Source organism: Indicator indicator, chromosome 33 (genome assembly GCF_027791375.1).
Source record: "Indicator indicator isolate 239-I01 chromosome 33, UM_Iind_1.1, whole genome shotgun sequence".
Lineage (NCBI taxonomy): Eukaryota > Metazoa > Chordata > Aves > Piciformes > Indicatoridae > Indicator > Indicator indicator.
The window spans coordinates 8368980-8390059 of record NC_072042.1 but is presented as its reverse complement, the minus strand read 5'-3'; the positions used below and the strand labels follow the sequence as shown (position 1 = coordinate 8390059).

General features: G+C 57.4%; 1 protein-coding gene across 1 annotated transcript; it reads right to left on the bottom strand.

The window, feature by feature from the left end:
• Positions 1-910: 910 nt before the first annotated feature.
• Positions 911-20017, bottom strand: CTPS1 (CTP synthase 1). Its single transcript, XM_054395288.1, has 17 exons — positions 19852-20017; positions 19343-19513; positions 18486-18586; positions 16965-17081; positions 13892-13975; positions 13576-13656; positions 10797-10948; positions 9136-9268; positions 8240-8328; positions 7131-7225; positions 6650-6712; positions 5845-5888; positions 4575-4671; positions 3933-3988; positions 3752-3848; positions 2781-2925; positions 911-995 (listed from the first exon to the last, which is right to left on the bottom strand). Exons 1-17 carry the CDS (start codon positions 20015-20017, stop codon positions 911-913), a joined length of 1776 nt encoding a protein of 591 aa, XP_054251263.1.
• Positions 20018-21080: the final 1063 nt, after the last annotated feature.

Below are 21080 nucleotides of genomic sequence, written 5' to 3'. Positions count from 1 at the left end.
AGGAGCTGTAGGCAGTGAGCCCTGCCCAGCCAAGAGCAGCTCCAAAGGGAAGCCCTCATGGTGGTGCAGCTGAGCTGGGCCAGGCAGCAGCAGGCCAGGCAGGGGACACAGCAATGTCACTGTCCCTACAGCTTCCTCTGGGGACAGCCTCCAAGCCATCAGCACAGCACCAGGACTGGCATCTGGGCACTGCCAGCGAGCCAGAGGTTCAGAGCTGCCCTCAGGATGCAGACAGAAGGTTCCTCAGGTGGTTCCTGTTCCAGAGCTGGACGAGGCCAGCACCCTGGGACCCCTGGGACCCAGCCCCACAAGCAGGGCTGGGGAGGTCCTGGGTTAGGCTGGGAAGCATCTGCTGTGGGGAGGGGAGGGTGAGGGCTGCCCATCCCCTGGCAGTCAGCCCCCAAAGCCAGCCAGAGCAGCAGGGACAGGGTCATAGCCTTGCTGCTCAGCCTTTGCTGCTGTGACTGCTGGGGTCCCCTGGCTTGGCTGCACCCCATGGCCCACACCTGCAGCAGCTGTTCCAGCTCAGGGCTCAAGCTGCTGTCCCAGGAGATGGAGGAGCTCAGCTGCTCCCAAGCTGCTGTCAGAGGCCAGGGATTGCCTCCAGAACACCAACCCAGGGACCCCAGGCTCAGCCCTGCCCCAGCCTCAGGCCCTGCTAGTGGAGCTTTGTTCCTGTGTCTCAGCTGAAGGCCAGACTCCCCCATGGGCTTTGGGGTCAGTTTGCTGAGGCAATGCTGAGGCAGGAGGCACTGCAGGGCCCTCAGTACAGCTGGGGCACAGCTGGGAGCACCTCCCACCAGTGCCACTTCTCTACCAGCTGCTGTCAAAGGTTCAACTGCCAGGAGGAAGCCTGGGCATAGAGTTTTGTCTGCAGGAGAGGTTTGAGGTCAGTAGAAGTTACCAGGACTCAGTCATGGTTCACTGATGGAAACTTCAGCTCTGTGATCTCCAGGTCAGGGGAGCTGCTGCCACTTCTGTCACTGTAGGTGTCCCTGGGGAGTGCAGAGAGGCTCTGGCTGAGCACAAGTGGTGATGGAGCTGGGCCTGGCCCAGCAGCCAGCAGGGCTTGGTGCTGAGTGCTGCTGGCTGAGGCTGAGCACACAGAATCCTGAGGGTCACCACCCCCTGAGGCTCCATCAGCTCCAGGGCTTGGGAAGTGGTCACCCATGGCTCAGGCAATGCAGCAGGCAAAGGGACTCCACTGAGCAGGGAGCAGAGGGTGGGTGAGCACCTACCAGGCACCCACCAGGCACAGCTCCCCAGAGCCACCTGATGGCCTCCAAGCCCTTCAAGAGCTTTTCCAGAGTCCCAGAGCAATTCAGAAGGGAAGTGACCTCAGCAGAGCTGCACCACAGGGACAGCCTCCAGCTCAGACACAGCTGCTCAGGGCCTCCTCCAGGCACCTTCTGAAGCTCTCCAAGGACAGAGACCAAGCAGCCCTTCACCCACAGCAGTGCAGCTGAGCTCATGCTGACAGATGTTCCTTATAGCCCCTCAGGACCTCTCCTGTGTCTGTCCCCTGGGTCTCCTCCTCCCCTGCACAAGGATCCTGCCTTCATCTTCCTGCTCATGGCCCTGCAGGCTGCTCTTAGCCCCCAGGAAGTCTTCCCTTTCCCAGGCTGAGCAAGCTCAGCTCCTTCAGCCTCCACTCACTGGGAAGGTCTCCAACCTCCTGCCCTCAGCAGCCCTGCACTGACCTCCCTCCAGTCCACATCCCTGTTGCACTGGCACTGCCTGACCCCAAACCCCCCAGAGTGTTCTGGATGTGCTCAGCAGCCATGATCCCTTCTCTCCAGCCCTGGCTCTGCTCTCACACAGCCCAGGAGCTGCTGAGCCTCCCTCTGCCCCCAGCTGCTTCACACTCAGCTTGCTGCTGAGCAGGGCTGCTCCCCAGCTGCTCACCCCCAGCCTGTGCTACTCAGGGGGTTCCCAAGATGCAGGACTCCCCTTTGTCCTTGTCAAGCCTCCCCAGGGTCCTGCAGCCCAGCCCAGGCCCTTGCAGTGCTCCCACCCTGCAGGCACAGCCTGCACCCCTTGCTGGCTGCCACCTGAAAATGTGCTGAGAGCCAGAAGGGTCCAGGGACAGAGGGGAGCAAGGCACAGAGCTGCCACAGAGCTTTCAGGCCATGTGCTGCCCATGGGACTATTTGTGAGCAGAAGCAGGGGCCTGCAGGAGCAGTGACACTAACTCAGGGTGCTGCAGTGCAGAGGGAACCTCAGCTGCTCTGCTGGGAGAAGCCCTTCAGGAGAGCAAAGCATCCCTCAGCCCCTGGCAGCCCCAACGTGAGGCAGCTTCAGGGCAGTGACATGGCCACAGCAGTTCCTGGGGAGCAGCTGCACTGCAGCCTGACCCAGAAAGGCCAACAGAGCCCTTCCTGCCCTGGTGAGCTCAGGGCATCCCCTGCCAGTGCCCCTGCCTTTGGTTTGTGCTGTTCAGTGCATGCTGCCACACAGCTGCTCAAGCACCCTCTCTGTGTCCTCCTCTGTGTCTGCAGCAGCCTCCCTGCAGCCTTCTCTTCTCCAGGCTGCACAGCCCCAACTCCCCCAGCCTGTCCCCATAGCAGAGGTCCTCCAGCCCTCTGATCATCCTGGTAGCCTCCTCTCAGGACCTCCCTGTGGGGCAGCTCTACATTCAACCTGAAAATGAAGCCAGGAGGTTTCCAAGACACTGCAGAAAGAGGAGGTGCTGCAGACCCCCCTTGGCTCCCCCTCAGTGCCAAGAAGTCTCTCTGGTTTACCCTGTAGGAAGCAGCCCTGCCCTGGTGCCTCCAACCTACCTGGGTGAGAGCCTGCAGCCCTTCTGCAGGTAATGAGTGAGTCTGCCTGCAGATGCCAGGAGGAGGCCAAAGTAAGGGGGAGATGGCTTGATGGGCCTGGAGAGGAACTCGGGGTGGTACTGGACCCCAACAAAGAAGGGGTGCTCTAGGAGACAGAAAGGGACAGGGTCAGGGTCCTGCAGGCAGTGGCTGAGCTGCAGCTGGATGGTCACAGCTCACAGGGTGTCAGGGGTTAGAAGGGACCTCTGGAGATCTTCCAGTCCAACCCTCTGCCAGAGCAGGACCATAGGATCCAGCACAGGTCACACAGGAACACATCCAGACAGGGCTGGAAAGGCTCCAGAGAAGGAGACTCCACAACCTCTTTGGGGAGCCTGCTCCAGTGTTCTGTGACCCTCACAGTGAAGAAGTTCCTCCCCATGTTGAGATGGAACTTCCTGTGCTGTAATTTGTATCCACTGCCCTTTGTCCTATCCCAGGGCACAACTGAGCAGAGCCTGTCCCTGTCCCCTCCCTCCTGACCCCCAGCCCTCAGCTATTGATAGACATTGATCAGATCCCTCTCAGCCTTCTCCTCTCCAGACTAACCACCCCCAGGGCTCTCAGCCTCTCCTCCCCAGGCACTGCTCCAGTCCCTTCAGCATCCTTGCAGCCCTCCCTTGGTCTCTCTCCAGCAGATCCCTGTCCCTCCTGAACTGGGGAGCCCAGAACTGGATGCAATATTCCAGGTGAGGTCTCAGCAGGACAGGGCAGAGGGGCAGAAGAACCTCTTGATGCACCCCAGGGCCCCATTTGGTACCACTGGTGCTGCAGCCCTGCTGCTGTCATTCCCACCCTGCCCTTAGTGCCCACATGGACAGGCACATGGGGCTGTTTCTGGGAGTGGGCTTATGGATGGAGCCATCCCAGGATGAGCCACAGGAGCTCCAAACACTTCCCCTTGGCCCCCCCCCCAGCTGCCCAGGACTCACCTTCCAGCTCCACCACTTCCATTCGCTCTCCCTCCTCGTCCTGGCCTACAAACTTCAGACCCTGCTCTTCAAAGCACTTCTTCAGCTGTGGGTTGACCTAGGAGAGCAGAAGCAAGACCCCCCCTGATCTCTTGTGTTTGGATCAGCCAGAAGAGCTCCCTGCCCACAGCAGCTCCCTTACCTCAAACCTGTGCCTGTGCCTCTCCTCCAGGAAGTCATGGTCCCCATACAGCTTCCCTGCAGCAGGAGCACAACAGCCAAACACCTCACACAGTGCCAACCTCACACAGTGCCAACCTCACACAGTGCCAGCTGGCAGCAAGGCCCCTGGAGGTGTCCCCCACGCTCTGACACTTCTGGAGGGGACCACAGCTGGGGCTGTTCAGCCTGGAGAAGGCTCCAGGGGGACCTCAGAGCTGCCTTCCAATCCCTGCAGGGATCCTGCAGGAAAGCTGCAGAGAGACTTGGCACGAGGGTGTCTGAGACAGGCCAAGGGGGAATGGCTTGGAGCTGAGGCAGAGCAGGGTGAGGCTGGAGCTGAGGGAGAAGCTCTTCAGTGTGAGGGTGGTGAGAGTCTGGCACAGGCTGCCTGGGGGTGTTCAAGGCCAGGCTGGATGAGGCCTTGAGCAGCTGAGCCTAGCTGAGAGGTTGGAGCAGATGAGCTCTGAGGTCCCTTCCAACCTGAGCCATGCTGTGATTCCCATTTCACTACCAGAACAGTCAGCAAACACCTCCCAACTCAGGGACACTCCCAGGCCCCACTTGCCACCCCACCATCCCTCATCCCAGGAAACACTTCCAGAAGGGGTAAGCAAGGCCTTACTCATGACTGAGTTCTTGGTTTGGAAGAGTGTCCTCCTCTTGCCAAGCCTCATGGTGCCACCCATCTGCCCAGGATTATGCTCTGGCATGTCAATGACCTGCAAAGAGCAGCCAGAGAGCAGGCTGAGACTCAGGAGGAGTAACAGCCCTGGGCAGGCTCTGGAACAGCAGTGAGGAGAAGAAAACATCCCCACAGCAGCTGAGCCAGGGCACACTGTCTGGACAGGGTACCCCAAGTGCCCAGGGAGGGCAGCTGAGCTCTGGTAAGGGCTGTGCAGAACACACAGAAGGGCTGAAGGTGTTCAGGAAGCTGTAGCTGAGGAAATGGTCTCAGCCAGCATCTAGACAGAGCGCACACCACTGCTGGGCTGCTGAACAATGACAGACAGAAGCAAAAGCCCAAATCCAACTCATTTCTGCTTTACCACCAACTCCAGAACCTGGGTTTGGCATTTCCCTGTGGAGCATTTCAAAGGACAGCAGAAGCCAGCCCTGAGGGTGGACCCTGGAGCCTGCAGCTAGGAGAGACTGGTTCCAAAATCCCTCCACAAGTGTTCCAAGGAATTCCTTTCTCTAGGGGGACCTCAGAGCTGCCTGCCAGCACCTGAAGGGATCCTGCAGGAAGGCTGCAGAGAGACTTTTCCTGAGGGTGTCTGAGACAGGCCAAGGGGGAATGGTTTGGAGCTGAGGCAGAGCAGGGTTAGAGTGGAGCTGAGGAAGAAGTTCTTCAGGGTGAGGGTGGTGAGAGTCTGGCACAGGCTGCCCAGGGAGGCTGTGGCTGCCTCCTGCCTGGGGGTGTTCAGGGCCAGGCTGGATGAGGCCCTGAGTAGCTGAGTCTGGCTGGGCATGGCAGGAGGTTGGAGCAGATGAGCTCTTGGCTGCCAGCCTGAGCCATGCTGTGAGTCTGGGATGATTTCTGGGCTCACCATCAAACACCTGTGCAGTGGAACCTGGGCATTGCCAAATCTTTAGTATTTATCCTGTGGGCAGTTAGCTCCCCAGCTGCCCTGTCAGCAGCCCTCACTCCTCACCTGATGAAGGGCAATTAAAGCTAAACAAACCCTGCCAGAGGTTCCCTGCAAGCCCTGCAGCCTCTGTGGAGCAGCAGCTGCCACAGTTAACTAGGCAGAGACATTTGCTTTTCAGAGGAGTAGATGATGGCAAGCAACCCTAAAAGCCACCAGACACTAATCCAAGCTCCTAACTGCACCCAAGGGTAGGTGCAGAGCAGCCTGGCACAGGATGGGTATCACAAACAAGCAGAAACTCACCACAGGATGAGCAGTTTTGGGGTCAAACTCTGTTGAGTTGGCATCTGCAAGGGAAGGGTCAGCAGTTGGAAGCAGCAAGGCCCTCCCCCCCTGAGGTGCCTTTACAGGACCCCTCCAGGCACTGCTCTGTCTGCCCCCCACACTGCTGGTAGCAGCCACCTGAACCCTGTGTGCTGAGAGCCTGCAGAGCAGGGCTGGCAGCAGCTCAGGGCAGTCAGTGCCCTGCAGGCAGGGCTGGGCAGGGGGCAGCAGGCACTCAGCAGCTCAGAGTGTCCTGAACACACCCAGCCAGGGGCAGGCAGCAGAAGTGCTCCCAGAAACTCATCCTGCCCTACCCAGTGAGAGCCAGAACCAGGCTGAGAAACTCCCCTTGGCACTCTGCCAGCAGGGACCCCCCCAGGGCAAGCAGCAGAGCCCAAAGGGCAGCAGAGCACTGTGAGTCCTGGCTGAGCTGCCTGGGCAGCTGCAGTGCTGCTTGGGCTCCATCCCTGCCAGCTGGGGGCACTGAGGATGTGCAGCACACAGACACAGCTCCTCTGGGGGGCTTGGGTCAGGAGCTGAGCCTTCCTCTAAGCAAAGCAAGCTCCTGTCCCTGCAAGCTTCCCTCCATGCTTCCATGCCCTGCTCCCTTCAGTTGTGTTTCATTAGGAAGAAATTTCCTGTTCCCTTTGAATGAGCAAAGGGGATGAGGAGCTGCACAGGCCTAGGAAATGAAACCCTGAAAATCCCAAGCATGAAAATAGTCAGAGGCACCCCTCAAGCAGGCAGAGGGGTGCCCAAGGGCCAGGAGGTGCTGTGCAGTTACCTTGCCAGCCCAGGACGCTGCGTGCAAACTCCACCACTGCCAGCTGCATGCCCAGGCACACTCCTGTGGGGGACAGAGGACCCAGGGTCAGGCCAGCACAGGGAGCCCTGAGCACAGCACACAGCCCTCAGGCAGCACAAAACCTGCAGCAGCAGGCAGCTCTGAAGAGGTTTGTTCCCCCCCTGCCCCATCCACCCCACCCCAGCTGCTCCCCCTCTCCATTCACTCACAGGCACACATCCTGCTTCCTGCCCACAGCACCACAGCCTCCCCAGAGACTCCCAGACAGGGATCCCTTGGCACCACAGGCAACCAGCTCCAACCACCCCAGAGCTAAGCAGAGCTGGCAACTGTTGCCCCCTGGGCCCTCCTCAGCCAACCACCTTCAGGAGTGGACACTGCAGACCCTGATGCCAATGGGTGAGGCTCTGGCTGAGGGCAGAGAGGCTGCCCCACAACCTGGGGCTGAACCACTTCTCACCTAGGAAGGGCTTCTTCTGCTTCCTTGCCCAGGAGATAGCTTGGATTTTGCCTTCAGTCCCCCGAACACCAAATCCACCAGGAACCAGCACCCCACTGTGTGAGGATGAGATGATCCTGTTCAGAGGGGGCTCAGCATGGGGGCTCCCCACAGCCACCCACACACCACCTCTCCTGGAAAGCCTTGGACTGCAAGACCTCACTCCTGAAAAGGTCTCAGAAGTGCCCTGTCTCCAGCATGGCTTCCATGAGACTTCACCTGAGCCAGCACCAGCACCTGGTGCCAGAACCACTCCAGTGCCTGAAGGGCTCCAGGAGAGCTGGGGAGGGACTCTGGACAAGGGCTGGGAGTGCCAGGATGAGGGAGAATAGCTTTGAGCTGGGAGAGGAGAGACTGAGACTGGAGATGAGGAAGAAATTGTTGAGGGTGAGGGTGGGGAGACTCTGGAACAGGCTGCACAGGCTGGATGAGCTTTGAGATCCCTTCCAACCCATTCTGTGGTCACATCACACATCCCAGACTGGCCAGGAAACAGAGGTGACCTTCCCAGCAGATCCCAACCACCACAGGTCACAGCACTGCAACACTCAGGTTGCACAGCCCACAGGTGGTTGCCAACACTTCACCCAGCCAGGCTCATGCTGAGGAAGCTGCTGGCTGCAGGGCCAAGTTGTCCTGACCACAGACACAAGGACCCCAAGTTCTGCAGGAGGTTCTTTACCCCTGGCCCCAGCCCTCCTGCCTCCAGGCCTAACAAACTCCACTGGGTCTGTCTGCTGGGCTGACTCCTGGCCCTCCTCTGCATCCCAGGGCTTTTCCCTTCTCACACTTTCTCCTTCTAGACCTTTCTCCCATTCTCTCTGTGGTCAAAAAGCCTTTCCCACACCTGACCTTCCCCCTGGCTTCCCCACCTGCTCCACAGCTGCCTCTCACCAACCCCTTCACTCATTCTGCATTTTCCACCTTATCCCAAACAGCCTTCAGAGGGCATGTGGGGCACTGCCAGAGTGCTGCTGCAGGGCCCAAGAGGAGTCTCCAGTGAGGCTCTTCCTCCCAGAACTGCCAGCAGCAGCAGGCTCCAAGGCAATGCCAGAGGCTGGGAGCCTTACTCAGCACCACAGAGCTTCTGCCAGGCCTCGTGGTAGCGCACAGGCTCCTCCTGCAGAGTGTCTGGCTCCAAGTCAGCAGAGTCAATGTACTGGGAAGAAATCCAAGAAAGGATGATGAGAGACTGCCACAGGGGGCACAGGGTCTCCTTCATTCAATTAAGACATCACAGCTCCTCCTGGAGAGCTCTGCATTTGTTTCCTACTGGCTGCTTGCTTGTGTTTTTTGCTGGGTTGATCTCTTGTTAGTCAACAAACCTCCCATCAGCCACAGGCAGGACCTTTCCTGTCTTTGTGCTTCAAATGATGCAATTCCAACCAACTGGAGAAGGCTCCAGGGACACTCAGAGCTGCATTTCAATATCTGCAGGGGATCTACAGGCAGGTGGGGAGGGACTGTTCAGAAGGGGCTGTGGGGATAGGATGAGAGGCAATGGTTTGGAACTGGAGCAGGGCAGAGTTAGGTTGGACCTCAGGAGGGAGTTCTGCAGAGTGAGGCTGGGGAGACACTGGAACAGGCTGCCCAGGGAGGTGGTGGAGGCTCCATCCCTGGAGACATTCAAGATCAGGCTCAATGTGGCCCTGAGCAACCTGCTCTAGCTGGAGGTGTCCCTGTTCACTGCAGGGGGTTGCACAAGATGCCCATGGAGGGTCCCTTCCAACCCAATGCAGTCTGTGACTCTTAGAGGCTGAAAGGTTTTCTCTGAAGCTGGTTCATGCCTCACAGGAGATGCTTTGAGATGCTGAAATCCAAAGGCAGTTTCCAAGTTCCCTGCCTGACTTGCCTCTCCTTGCCTGTGGCTCTGTGCTGATCCTAACCCAGCTGGGAAGGGCTGTGGGTAGCAGGAGTCTGTATGTGGATCTTTCCCTTTCTCCCCCCCAGACAGCTCCATTCCTACCTTAATGTCAAGTTTGTGGTTGATGGCCAGTGCAGAGTGCTCCAGGGCCTTAATGACAGAGGCATAGGAGTCTGAGAACTTGGTGTACTTGCCCACCAGGGCTATGGAGCAGGTCTCCAGGAGCCGGTCGTACCTGCAGGGAGCAGACTCAGGAGGGGGCCCAGCAGTGACACAGCATGGGGCAAGGGCCCCCCCCACACGTGACAGCAGAGTCCACCCAGTGAGATGAGGACCTGTTACAGTAATTGTGACTTTAAAACACCAAAGCAAGACTGAAAGAAAGGGAGAAAGAAATAATGAGAGAGAAAAGCAGCTGCAGAGAGTCCCCCCACAAGGGAACACATCTCTGCTTGGGCTCAACAGCCAAAGGAGGAGATCCAAAGCCTCTCCAGGAACCTCTCCTAGATTCCAGACTGCAGGAAGCTGTGAGGAGAGGATCAAAGCCCTGCAGGGGTCTGCACTGACCAACAGCTGCCCAGGCAGATCACCTCAGCCCCCAGCAGCAGGGCACTCAGGCAGCAGCCCTGGCTGCAGCCAAGGGACCCTCCAAGGTTCAGTTCAGCCCTGCCAAGCACCTTCACCCACCTGGGCACCCAGGGCCTTGCCCAGGGACAGGGAACCCTTGCTGCTAGTGCTGGGTGGGCAGTGCCAATAAAGGGAGGTGGTGGAGACATTCAAAGTCAGAGCTGACAGAGCCCTGGGCAGCCTGCTCTAGCTGGAGGGGTCCCTGCTGCCTGCCTGCACAAGGGGACCTTGGAGAGTCCCTTCCAGCCCAATGCTTTCTGTGAATCTAGACCTTGGTAATTAATTTCTCAGAAGGACAAAGACATTTCAGTCCTCAGAAGGGGCCTGAGTGGTGCCTGCAGAGACTCAATTCACCATTTCCTCACAGCTAAAAACGAATCTCTCTGTGCTGGGAGTCTCAGAGCAGCCACAAGCAGCTGCAGTGCTTGCTTGCAAGCACACTCCAAAGGGTCATTTGGAGGGACACCCCTGAGGCCTCCCACACAGGCCTACAAAAGGTTTAGACCACCTTGGAATGGCACTGGGCTCTTTGGTAGAAAAAGGGGAGGGCAGAGCTGTCCACCTTCTACTGGCTTCAAACTCAAACACAAGGTAAGGATCCCAGGGATGTGACCTCACAGGATCTTCTGAAAGCATGGAGAAGGCTGCAGGGAGACCTTCTGGTGGCCCTTCTGCACTTAAGAGTCACAGAAAGGATGGGGACAGACTTTTTAACAGGACCCATTTGAGTTTTCAACCAAAAGAAGGAGATTTAGAATAGATAAAAGGAGGACATTGTTTGCAGTGTCCCACATTGCCCAGAGGTGGGAGATGTCCATCCCTGGAACCATCCCAGGTCAGGCTGTTTGGGCCCCTGAGCAACCTGCTCTAGTTGAGGATGTCCCTGCTGGCTGCAGGGGGTTTGAACTGGGTGAGCTTTAGGGCCCCTCCCAGCCTCAAATGCTCCAGGATTCTATGATCCTCACTTGCAAAAACTTTTGGGTAAACATCAAGAACAAAGCAGTAAAAGAAAACCATTTCAGCAGGTTAGAAGAGCTGAGGAAGATGAAGCAACACTCAGCACCTAAGGAGCCAACAAGCAGGAAGAGAAGCTCAAGAGGAGCTTAGCTCAGGCTGTGCCCAGCTCTGCAGCTCACCTGTCAGCCATCTCCTTCCACTTCAGCAGCATCCTCCTGGGCTGCCTCTCAATGGGGAGGTCAAGCCTGTGCCTGAAGTAGTCAACCACTCCCTGCTCCTCTAAGAGCAGAGGGACTCTGTAGATGGAGGAGACATCATGCACACAGATGACCTGGCAGAGGAGAGAAGGGCATCAGAACAGAGCTAGGGGCCTCAGCAGTTACCTTAGACAGACATCAGAGCTTCTGTCTCTAGCAGGCAACCCAAGGAGCACCTAAACAACACACAACAAACAGCTCCACAGCAGCTTCCAGGGCCTTGGAAAGGTCACAACTCTGCTATGGGCACAGGCTGGGGGCGTTGTGGCTGTTCAGCCTGGAGAAGGCTCCAGGGAGACCTCAGAGCTGCATTTCAATATCTGCAGGGGACCTCCAGGCAGGCTGGGGAGGGACTGTTCAGAAGGGGCTGTGGGGATAGGATGAGAGGCAATGGTTTGGAACTGGAGCAGGGCAGAGTTAGGTTGGACCTCAGGAGGAAGTTCTGCAGAGTGAGGCTGGGGAGACACTGGAACAGGCTGCCCAGGGAGGTGGTGGAGACCTCATCCCTGGAGACATTCATGATCAGCCTTGCTGTGGCCCTTGGGCAGCCTGCTCTGGTTGGAGGTGTCCCTGATGCCTGCAGGGGGTTGGACAGGATGCCCTTGGAGGCTCTCTTCCAGCCTGATGGAGGATCTGTGAATCCTCCAGGAATGCCCAGGGATTGCTGCTCCCCAAGCTCCTTGGGTTCTACCAGCACAACCTAGCAGTGAGAGCCAGCTGCTGCCAGGCTGGGGAGGCACACAGCAAAGGCCAGAGAACACTCTGAAGAGACCTCCTGTGGTGCAGCCTTCCTGGGAATCCTGACTGGAACCAGACTTCATGGCAAGCCCAGCTCCTCACTTCCCACCACTGCCATGCCTTACCAGGGCCCCACAGGAACAGCCAGGGAAAGCTGAACTCTCCATACAGCAAGAGACTGTCCAGGATTGCAGGGGCCTGCAAGGAGGCTCCAGAGAGCTGGGGAGGGACTCTGGACAAGGACTGGGAGTGCCAGGACAAGAGACAATGGTTTTGAGCTGGGAGAGGGGAGACTGAGACTGGAGAGGAGGAAGAAACTCTTGAGAGTGAGGGTGGGGAGAGACTGGCACAGGTTGCCCAGGGAGGCTGTGGCTGTCCCCTCCCTGGAGGTGTTCAGGGCCAGGCTGGATGAGGCCTTGAGCAAGCTGGGCTGGTGGGAGGGGTCCCTGCCCATGGCAGGGGGTTGGAGCTGGATGACCTCTGATGTCCCTTCCAACCCAACTACTCCATGAATTAATCAGCTGTGAGCCAACAACCCTCAGGTCAGTAAGAAGCAGCAGGTCAGCAGCTCCAGGTCAAAAAGGGCTTCCTCAGGAAGGCAAAGACAGCTCTGGGCAACTGCTGCCTGTCCATCAAGAGCCAGGCTGTGCTTTAAGGCTCACAAACACACTGGCACAACTAGTTTTGAGTCCTCATTCTCAAATGAAAGCAGAGTTCAGAACTGCAGCAGTAAAGCTCCCTAGTTGCCAACTTTCCTGCTCTAGTCAAGAGCATTTCCTTCACAATCCAGCTCCAACTGCAGGCAGGGAACTGCAACACTGCTCTGAACACCCCAGGAGGTGACTGACAAGAGCCAACTGCCAGGTCCCAGCCAAGATTGTTCTGCTGACACATCCACACTGTGGCCAGGTCACTCTGAATGCAAGACTGGAGACTGCAAGGCTCATCTAGGAAAGGAATAAAAAGCACTGGACAGAGCCTGCAGCTGGGAAATGATTCTCAGACCTTCACCAAAACTCCAGCTGGATTGGGAAGAGTTAATCTCTAGGCTACAGACAGTTTGGCTGAGGGTCCTGGGCTTCTTTAGTCTGCAGAAGAAAAGGCTGAGAGAGACCTCATTGCTCTCTACAGCTCCCTGAGAGGAGGCTGCAGTCAGGTGGGGGTTGGGCTCTGCTCCCCAGTCTCAGGTGATAGGAGAGGAAATGACTGAAATTGTGCCAGGGGAGGGTTAGGTTGGAGAGGAGGAAAAATGTCTTTGCTGCAAGAGTGGTCAGGGCTTGGCACAGGCTGCCCAGGGAGGTGGTGGAGTCCCCATGCCTGGAGGTGTTCCAGAAACCTGTGGCCATGGCACCTGGAGCCAGGATTTGGTGGCTGGACTGGATGATCTTGGAGAGCTTTTCCAAATAAACAATTCTATGATTCCATCACTATTTGTCAAGCTCTTGCTCAGACTGTGCCCTGCAGAGCCCTCTCAGCACAGAAAGAATGAAGCCAAGATGGAATTTTTGCCTATCCCTACCACATTCCAGTGAAGCAGTGCTCCTCTCAAATACCACTTCAGTTTGGCCCTGCAGTGTCTCCTCATGCCATCCTGGGCAGAAGAGCAGCATCCAAACACATCCATGTCAACTTTAAATCTCATTCTGGGCCACTACTCTTTGGCCTCTAACTACTGAGCAGCCTCAGTCTCCTGTGTTCACAGCAGGAATCTGGAAGGATAACTAAGGTCAAAAGCAGCTACTCAGGAAATCCCTTGGATTCCACAGGATTCTCTGGGCCTCAGCCAAGTGCCTTACAAGCAAACCTGAGTGCTGGCATGAAAAGGCCTCTTCTGGCACAATGACATGTGTAAGGAAGGTGGGTGAGACAGCAGCAAAGGAATTATGCAGCAGAGCCAGAACACAAACACCCTCAGCTCAGGGCTCCTGACAGCAGCCAGGGGAGTGCAGACAGCAATCCTCACCTGTTCTGGTTCCACATGACAGAACATGGAGATCTTCTCTTTTACTGAGGTATCCAGGGGAGTGGAGCACCTGCAAACAATCTGAGAGCAGCAGAGTCAGGGCTGGGAAGCAGAAGAGCAGCACTCAGCCAGCACACAACCAGCCCCCAGCAGAGCTGTCCCCACGCAGGCTGGGGCTGGGGCAAGCCCAGCCCTGCTGCTCTCACCCTTTCAGCACAAGAGCTCTCCACTCAGCCAGGGTGTAGAGCAGGATGTTGTTGGAACACTCCAGCAGAGCATTGTTAGATTCCAGTCCAAGGCATGCAGCAAACCTTACCAGGTCTGGTGAGAGGCCAAGGCCCCGGAGCTCTCGAACACTGTTCTGGGTGGGTTTAGTCTTCTGCTCCCCCGTGGAGCTTGGCTGCTCAGGGAAGAGCAGAGGTTGGAAAATCAGATGATGATGATGATGGTGATGTGTGGCAAGGACTCATCAGGCTAACCAGGAAGCCCCCATCCCCATCCATCTGGTAAAAACTCTAACTCAGGTCCTGGCCAATTCCCATCAGCTTTAAACAGCCCTGCAGACCCTTGCTTGACTCTGAAAGCAAGAGGCAGAGACCAGAGCTCAGCTCCACAGTGAGGGAAGGAGAAAGCAGACATCCCAAGGGCTTTCTCCACTGCTCCCTCCAAACACCAAATATTTGTTGGGTTTGATATTTTTCTCCATCAATCACCTGGCCTAAAGACAAGGGGAAAGAAACAGGAAGAGAACAAAGATTGATCTGCACTCCATTAACCTCTGCCAAACCCCATTCCAGGACAAAGCTCCTGCTCTCCAGCACTGCTGAGTTTGGTCAGCAGCCACTCCTGCAGCAGACACTTAAGACCGCAAATTGTCTCCCAAACCAGAGGAGAGAACACAGCTGAGCCTGTAGCAGTGTGGGCAGGGGAGGGGATTCTGCCCCTGGACCCTGCTCCGCTCAGACCTCACCTCCAACACTGCCTCCAGCTCTGGTGTCCCCAGCAGAAGGACACAGAGCTGCTGGAGAGAGGCCAGAGGAGGCCACAAAGATGATCCAGGGCTGGAGCAGCTCTGCTGTGAGCACAGGCTGAGGGAGCTGGGGGTGTGCAGCCTGGAGAGGAGAAGGCTCCAGGGGGATCTCAGAGCTGCCTGCCAGCACCTGAAGGGATCCTGCAGGAAGGCTGCAGAGAGACTTTTCCTGAGGGTGTCTGAGACAGGCCAAGGGGGAATGGTTTGGAGCTGAGGCAGAGCAGGGTTAGAGTGGAGCTGAGGAAGAAGTTCTTCAGGGTGAGGGTGGTGAGAGTCTGGCACAGGCTGCCCAGGGAGGCTGTGGCTGCCTCCTGCCTGGGGGTGTTCAAGGCCAGGCTGGATGAGGCCTTGAGCAGCTGAGTCTGGCTGAGAGGTGTCCCTGCCCACAGCAGGAGGTTGGAGCAGATGAGCTCTGAGGCCCCTTCCAGCCTGAGCCACTCTATGGTTACCTGGCACACAAAACCCTTCCCTCACTTCTGATATTAACTGGGGTCCCTCTCACCTCCTTGGCACATCAGGACATTTTTCTTTTCTTTGTGATTCTCCTGAACTGATTCTTGTCACAGCTCTGCTTCATGAAGCCTCCTCTGAGCTGAATCTCTGAACCAAAGGCAACTGCCACTCAGAGTGCCAGGGCTCAGTCACATGTGAGGGGCTGTGAGGTCCAGAGAGCTTCTCCTCCCCCTCTACTCTGCCCTAGTGAGGCCACACCTGGAATGCTGTGTCCCATTCTGGGCTCCCCAGTTCAGGAGAGGCAGGGATCTGCTGGAGAGAGTCCAATGGAGGCTATGAGGATGATGAAGGGGCTGGAACATCTGCTGTGAAGAAAGGCAGAGAGCCCTGGGGCTGTTCAGTCTGGAGAGGAGAAGGCTGAGAGGGATCTGATCTATGTCTGTAAATATGTGAGAGGTGAAGGTCAGGATGCAGGGGCCAGGCTCTTTCTGGTGCCCTGGGATAGGACAAGGCACAACAGGTACAAGCTCCTCAACCTGAGGAGAAACTTCTTTGGAGGAGGGTGAGAGAGTCCTGGAGCAGGCTGCCCAGAGAGGTTGTAGAGTGTCCTCTGGAGACTTTCAAAGCCCTCCTGGATGTGTTCCTGTGTGCCCTGCCCTGGGTGCCCCTGCTCTGGCAGGGGGTTGAACTGGATGATCTCTGGAGGTCCTTTCCAATCCCAACAATCTGTGATTCTGGGATTAAAGAACCCCAGGAAGAACCTGAAACATGATCTTATTAGCAAGCCCAAAGGGCTGTGGAGTGTGGCTCTGAATTTCCTGTTAGCTCTGAAGAAATGAAATTTTGCAAATGAAGATAAACAGAAAGGCCTAGAAAGCAAATTCAGCTGCCAGAGCCAGGAGACAAACCCACAGAGAAAAACAGCACAGAAGGATGCAGAGCTGCATCTTCAACAAGGCCAAGAGCAAGGTCCTGAAGCTGGGTCAGGACAATCCTAAGCACAAATCCAGGCTGGGTGAGGAGTGGCTGAGAGCAGCCTTGAGGAGGAGGCCTTGGGGGTCTCAATTGGTGACAAACTCCCCAGGAGCCAGCAATGGTCCCTGGCAGCCAGCAGGCAGCTGTGTGCTGAGCTGCATCCAGAGCAGGGAGAGCAGCAGCACAGGGAGGGGATTCTGCCCTCTGCTCTGCTCTGCTCAGACCCCACCTGCAGCACTGCCTCCAGCTCTGGGACACAGCACAAGGACCTGGAGCTGCTGGAGAGGGTCCAGAGGAGGTCATGAAGATGATCAGAGGCTGCAGAACCTCCCCTGTGGGGACAGGCTGGGAGAGTTGGGGCAGAGACCTCAGAGCAGCCTTCCAGTACCTGAAGGGCTGCAGGAGAGCTGGGGAGGGACTTGGGACAAGGGCTGGGAGTGACAGGATGAGGACAATGGCTTTGAGATGGGAGAGGGGAGATTGAGACTGGAGATGAGGAAGAAATTCTTGAGAGTGAGGCTGGGGAGACACTGGCACAGGTTGCCCAGGGAGGCTGTGGCTGTCCCCTCCCTGGAGGTGTTCAGGGCCAGGCTGGATGAGGCCTTGAGCAAGCTGGGCTGGTGGGAGGGGTCCCTGCCCATGGCAGGGGGTTGGCACTTGATGAGCTTTGGAGTCCCAACCTAAACCATTCTATGACCCTGCTGCAGCTCCCAGCTATTTCTGACACCTTTACACCCCCCAAGTCCCTGTTCATTGCTTGCAAGCCTTTTCCAACACACCACCACACATTCCCTGCACCCCCTCCACAAGTGTCTGCACACAAACACAGATGTGACAGTGCCCAGAGAGAGCATTTCACAAACACACATCTGCAAAGCAAGTTTTGGCCTGGGGAAGCCTCTGCCCACCAGAAGAAAGCTTTGGGCCTTACCTGGGGCACCAGGCTGACGTGGATGTTACAGAAGTTCTCCCTCTTGGCTTTGAACTGGAACTGGCGGAAGGCTTCGATGAAGGGCATGCTCTCAATGTCCCCCACTGTGCCCCCCAGCTGGAGAAGAGAAGGACATTTAGGGGTGACACCAGGGCCAAAACATCACCCACTGGTGTGCAGTAACCCTGCTATAAAACAGACATAAAAGGACACTAAAGCACCTCCCCAGCACTCCCCTCTGACTCTCTGCAGGAGCATGCAGAGCTCCAGGGTTTGCCCTTTGTGTGCACCACTGCCACAGGCAGCCCCAGCTCTTATTTTACCTTCATGGTCTCCCCCCAGAATCAAAAAAGCACATCAAAACCCAGCTCCTCATGCAGGCAGCACCTCTCCAGAGGATCAGAGTGGTTCTGGACACAGAGCAGCAGGCACTCCCTGGGGCACTGCAGCATCCCACGTGCTGTCAGGCACTCCAGGATGCAGGCTTGTGAATCCTGGGACAGGAGCTGGCATTCCAGCTGCAGGGAGAGCCCCAGCTCACCAGGATCTGGGCACTCTGACAAGCTCCGCCACAGAGTCACAGATTGCATTGGCTTGGGAGGGACCATCAAAGGTCATCTTTGGCCAGCCCACATCCCAGCAACCAACTCAGCAGGCTCAGGACCTTCACCCTGTTCTGCCTCCTCTGGCAGCAGGACAGCCTTGGCAGCGCACAGGGAATGGTTTGGCTCCACCAGTTTGTGCCATGCCCTCTTCTACGTCTGTGCTTGAATTTGGTCACTCCAAGGCTCCCTTTATTGCCAAGGAGCGAAGGCAACTGCATCCAGAGGGGCATCTACCCAGCCTCCCTCTACACACCAAGGAAGAAGGGCACCATCTGAGTAACTCATGCCTTGGTGTAGAAGTCATGAGCTAATCCTCTTCCACTGACCAATTCACATTGCACTGGAGAGCAAAGCACCTCAAAAATGGAATCACAGAACAGTTGGGGATGGAAGGGACCTTTGAAGGTCTAAGTCTTTATGCTTAGTCTTAGATTGGAGATTAAGGAAGAAATGCTTTGCAGGAAACACTGCAGCAGGTTGCCCAGGGAGGTGGTTGAGGAATCATCCCTGGAGATATTCAAGGTGAGGCTGGGCAGGGCTCTGGGCAACCTGATCTGGTGGAGGATGTCCCTGCTGAGTGCAGGGGGTTGGGCTGGATGAGCTTTGGAAGCCCCTTCTGGCCTGGACCATTCTGTGATTCTATGAACCTGGTCTAGGGGTAGGTGTCCCTGCCATGGGGTTGGAACTAGATGATCTTCAAGGTCTCTTCCAACCCAAACTACTCCATGAATCTATGAACAAGTCTCTGTGCAGCCTTGGGCAGGCAGCACTCAAGAGCCCAGACAGAGTAAGTGAAGCTAACAAGAGGGAGTTTTAAGCAAGTCAGCAAGAGGTGAAGTGGAACATTACTGCAAAAAAACAACTTGACTCTGCAAAATCAGCACAGGGCTGAGCTTATAACCAAAGAGCTACACACCTCAATCACACAGACTTGGGGTTCAATGCCATCTTCATCCACAGGGATCCGTGCCTGCCTCATCACCCACTCCTGGATGGCATCTGTGATGTGGGGAACAACTGGAGAAGAAATCCAGGCAAGGGTTAACAACACAGCCCACAAACATTTCTGCCTCTAACTCTTTACACAACAATTATGGGAAAGAACCAGTCATGGCCTCTCCTCTGGCCCAGGCAAGGAACTGGGTCTTTATGCATTTTTTGAAGTGATTATTCTTGGCTGTGATTTCCAAGAGAAGAGCCTTGGCAGGACTTGCAAATCCTGCCTCAACTTAAACACATGTAAGCAATGATTCCTTTAAGATGGGAGATTCAGGAACAAACAGTTCCATGCTGTAAACTGAGACTCTCTGTTAAACTGTCCAGGAGAGTCCTTATCCAAACCAGCTGTGCAGGATGCTTCAAAAGGGAAGGGACTGAGCTGGTCCTCAAAGATCCTTTGGGCTTTCTCATGACAATTATCCAAGGCAATAAGCACTGTGACCAGCAAACCTACAACCCCCAACCTCCAAACCCAGGGGTGTCAGTGTGCCCTGGTCACACCCAGTGCTGGCTACCTGCTGGTCCAGCCCATGGTCCAAACAACTGCATGCTGCTGAGCACTGAAGCTCTGAGGAGCTTCCAGGTGACCCAGCTCAGCATGGCACACACCAGAGTACCTGCAACTGGTGCATCTTCTGCTTCCCCCTTCTACAAGCCAAACAAAAACCACCACCAGGACAGTGCACACACAGCGAAGGCCTCAAAAGCCTCCAAAGCAGGACAGAAACACAGACAGAGACGCTCCTAAGCAGCACAAATGAAGCCTCCCATCACCTTGGACAGTTTTGCCCAGGTAGTCTCCCTTCCTCTCCTTGTTGATGACATATTGGTAGATCTTCCCCGTGGTCAGGTTGTTGTCCTTGGTGAGTCGGATGTCAAGGAAGCGTTCGTAGTTCCCCAGGTCCAGGTCCACCTCCCCTCCATCATCCAGCACAAACACCTCCCCTGCGGCACACGGAGGGCACAGACACACAGGTTAGGGGAGTGCCAGCACTTGGCAGGCTCTGCCTGTCACAGCTGCGGGAATCCAGCGCAAGGAAAGGCCTCCCATGACTGCTACAGCAAGCCGAGGCGTGGCTCACCCAACTCAAAGCCTTCTACAGCAAAGAGGCCTCCTGCCCCGGGCCTGAGTGCCCAGGCAGGCAGCAAGCACAGCCCCGGCACGGCTGCTGCCAGGACCACGGCCAGGCTCAGCCTGCTGCTCCCCACAGCGCCAAAACTGCTCCAGCGCGCAGAGATGGCTCCGTCCAGGCACGGCCGGTGCCCGGCTCTGGGGCACTCACCGTGCTCGTACGGGGAGAAGGTGCCCGCGTCGATGTTGATGTAGGGGTCGATCTTGATGGAGGTGACCCGCAGCCCGCAGGACTTGAGGATGGTGCCGATGCTGCTGGCGATGATCCCTTTGCCGATGCCCGAGATCACGCCGCCCGTCACCAGGATGTACTTCATCTGCCCCGCTGCGGGCACCCAGACCGCCTCAGCCGGGGCTTGCCGCGGGCAGCCGGAGGCACAGAGGGGCCTGGAGGGGCCCCGTGCCCCACCACTGCCACGGGCGGACACCCCGCCACTGCCCGGCCAGGGCTCCCCTCCACCCGCCCCGCCATTCCCGCCTCGCACCGACCGCTCCCCGCCGCCACAAGCTCCCGCCACTGCCGCGCCGCCCGCGCCCCCGCTCCGCGGGGCTCCACGTGGTGCCGCCCGCTGCCGCCGCTGCCGCCGCTCCGCCCCCCCCGGCACCTGCCCGCATGGTGCCGCCCGCCCGACTGCCTCCCCCCACCCCTCACCGGTTCCCGCCGGGCCGGGGCGGCGCGCGGCGGCTGCGTGGCGGGCTAGGCGCGCAGTCCTGCTGCCGGCTCGCGGCAAGGCGCATGAGACTGGCGCGCGGCGGCGCGCAGGTGCAGCACCGCCCCGGCGCGTGCGCGGTAGAGGCGGGAGGGCGGGGAAGGGGCGGAGCTAGGCCGCGGAACGCCCCCGTCCGGCCCCGCCCCTCAGAGAGCACGGGGCCCCAGGGGCGGGGCGCGGGGGGCGCAGCGTGAGGGGCTGGCGGCGGTGGGGGAGACAGGGCAGCGGGGAGCGGCATTGAACTGAGAGGGAGATTCAGAGAGCAGAGGAAGAGATTTTTGACACTGAGGGTGGTGAGACCCCGTCCCAGGATGCCCCTAGAGGTGGGAGCTCCCCCCTCCCTGGAGCCATCCCAGGTCAGGTTGTTTGGGGCTCTGAGCAACCTGCTCTGGTTGGGGATGTCCCTGCTGGCTGCAGGGGGTTGCACTGGATGAGCTCTAAGGTCCCTTCCGACCCAAACCATTCGGTTTGTGAGCCCTGGGGCTCTTTAGCCTTGGAGAAGAGCAGCCCCAGAGGGGATCTGATCAATGCTCAGCAAGATCTAAAGAGCAAGGGGCAAGAGGCTGGGACCTGGCTCTTTTCAGTGGTGCCCAGGGACAGGACAAGGGGCAGAGGGCAGAAACTGGAACCCAGGAGGTTCCATCTGAACAGGAGGAGAAACTTGTTTGGT

Bases quoted from the DNA above. Each gene is read 5' to 3' on its own strand.
- CTPS1 (XM_054395288.1), bottom strand. From the start codon at position 20,017: ATGAAGTACATCCTGGTGACGGGCGGCGTGATCTCGGGCATCGGCAAA. The intron at 18,587-19,342 runs GTGATGGGAGGC...TTTCTTCTCCAG, and splicing joins CCTGGGCAAAACTGTCCAAG to TTGTTCCCCACATCACAGAT. The intron at 996-2,780 runs GTAGGTTGGAGG...TGCACTCCCCAG, and splicing joins GGCTGCAGGCTCTCACCCAG to GGACACCTACAGTGACAGAA.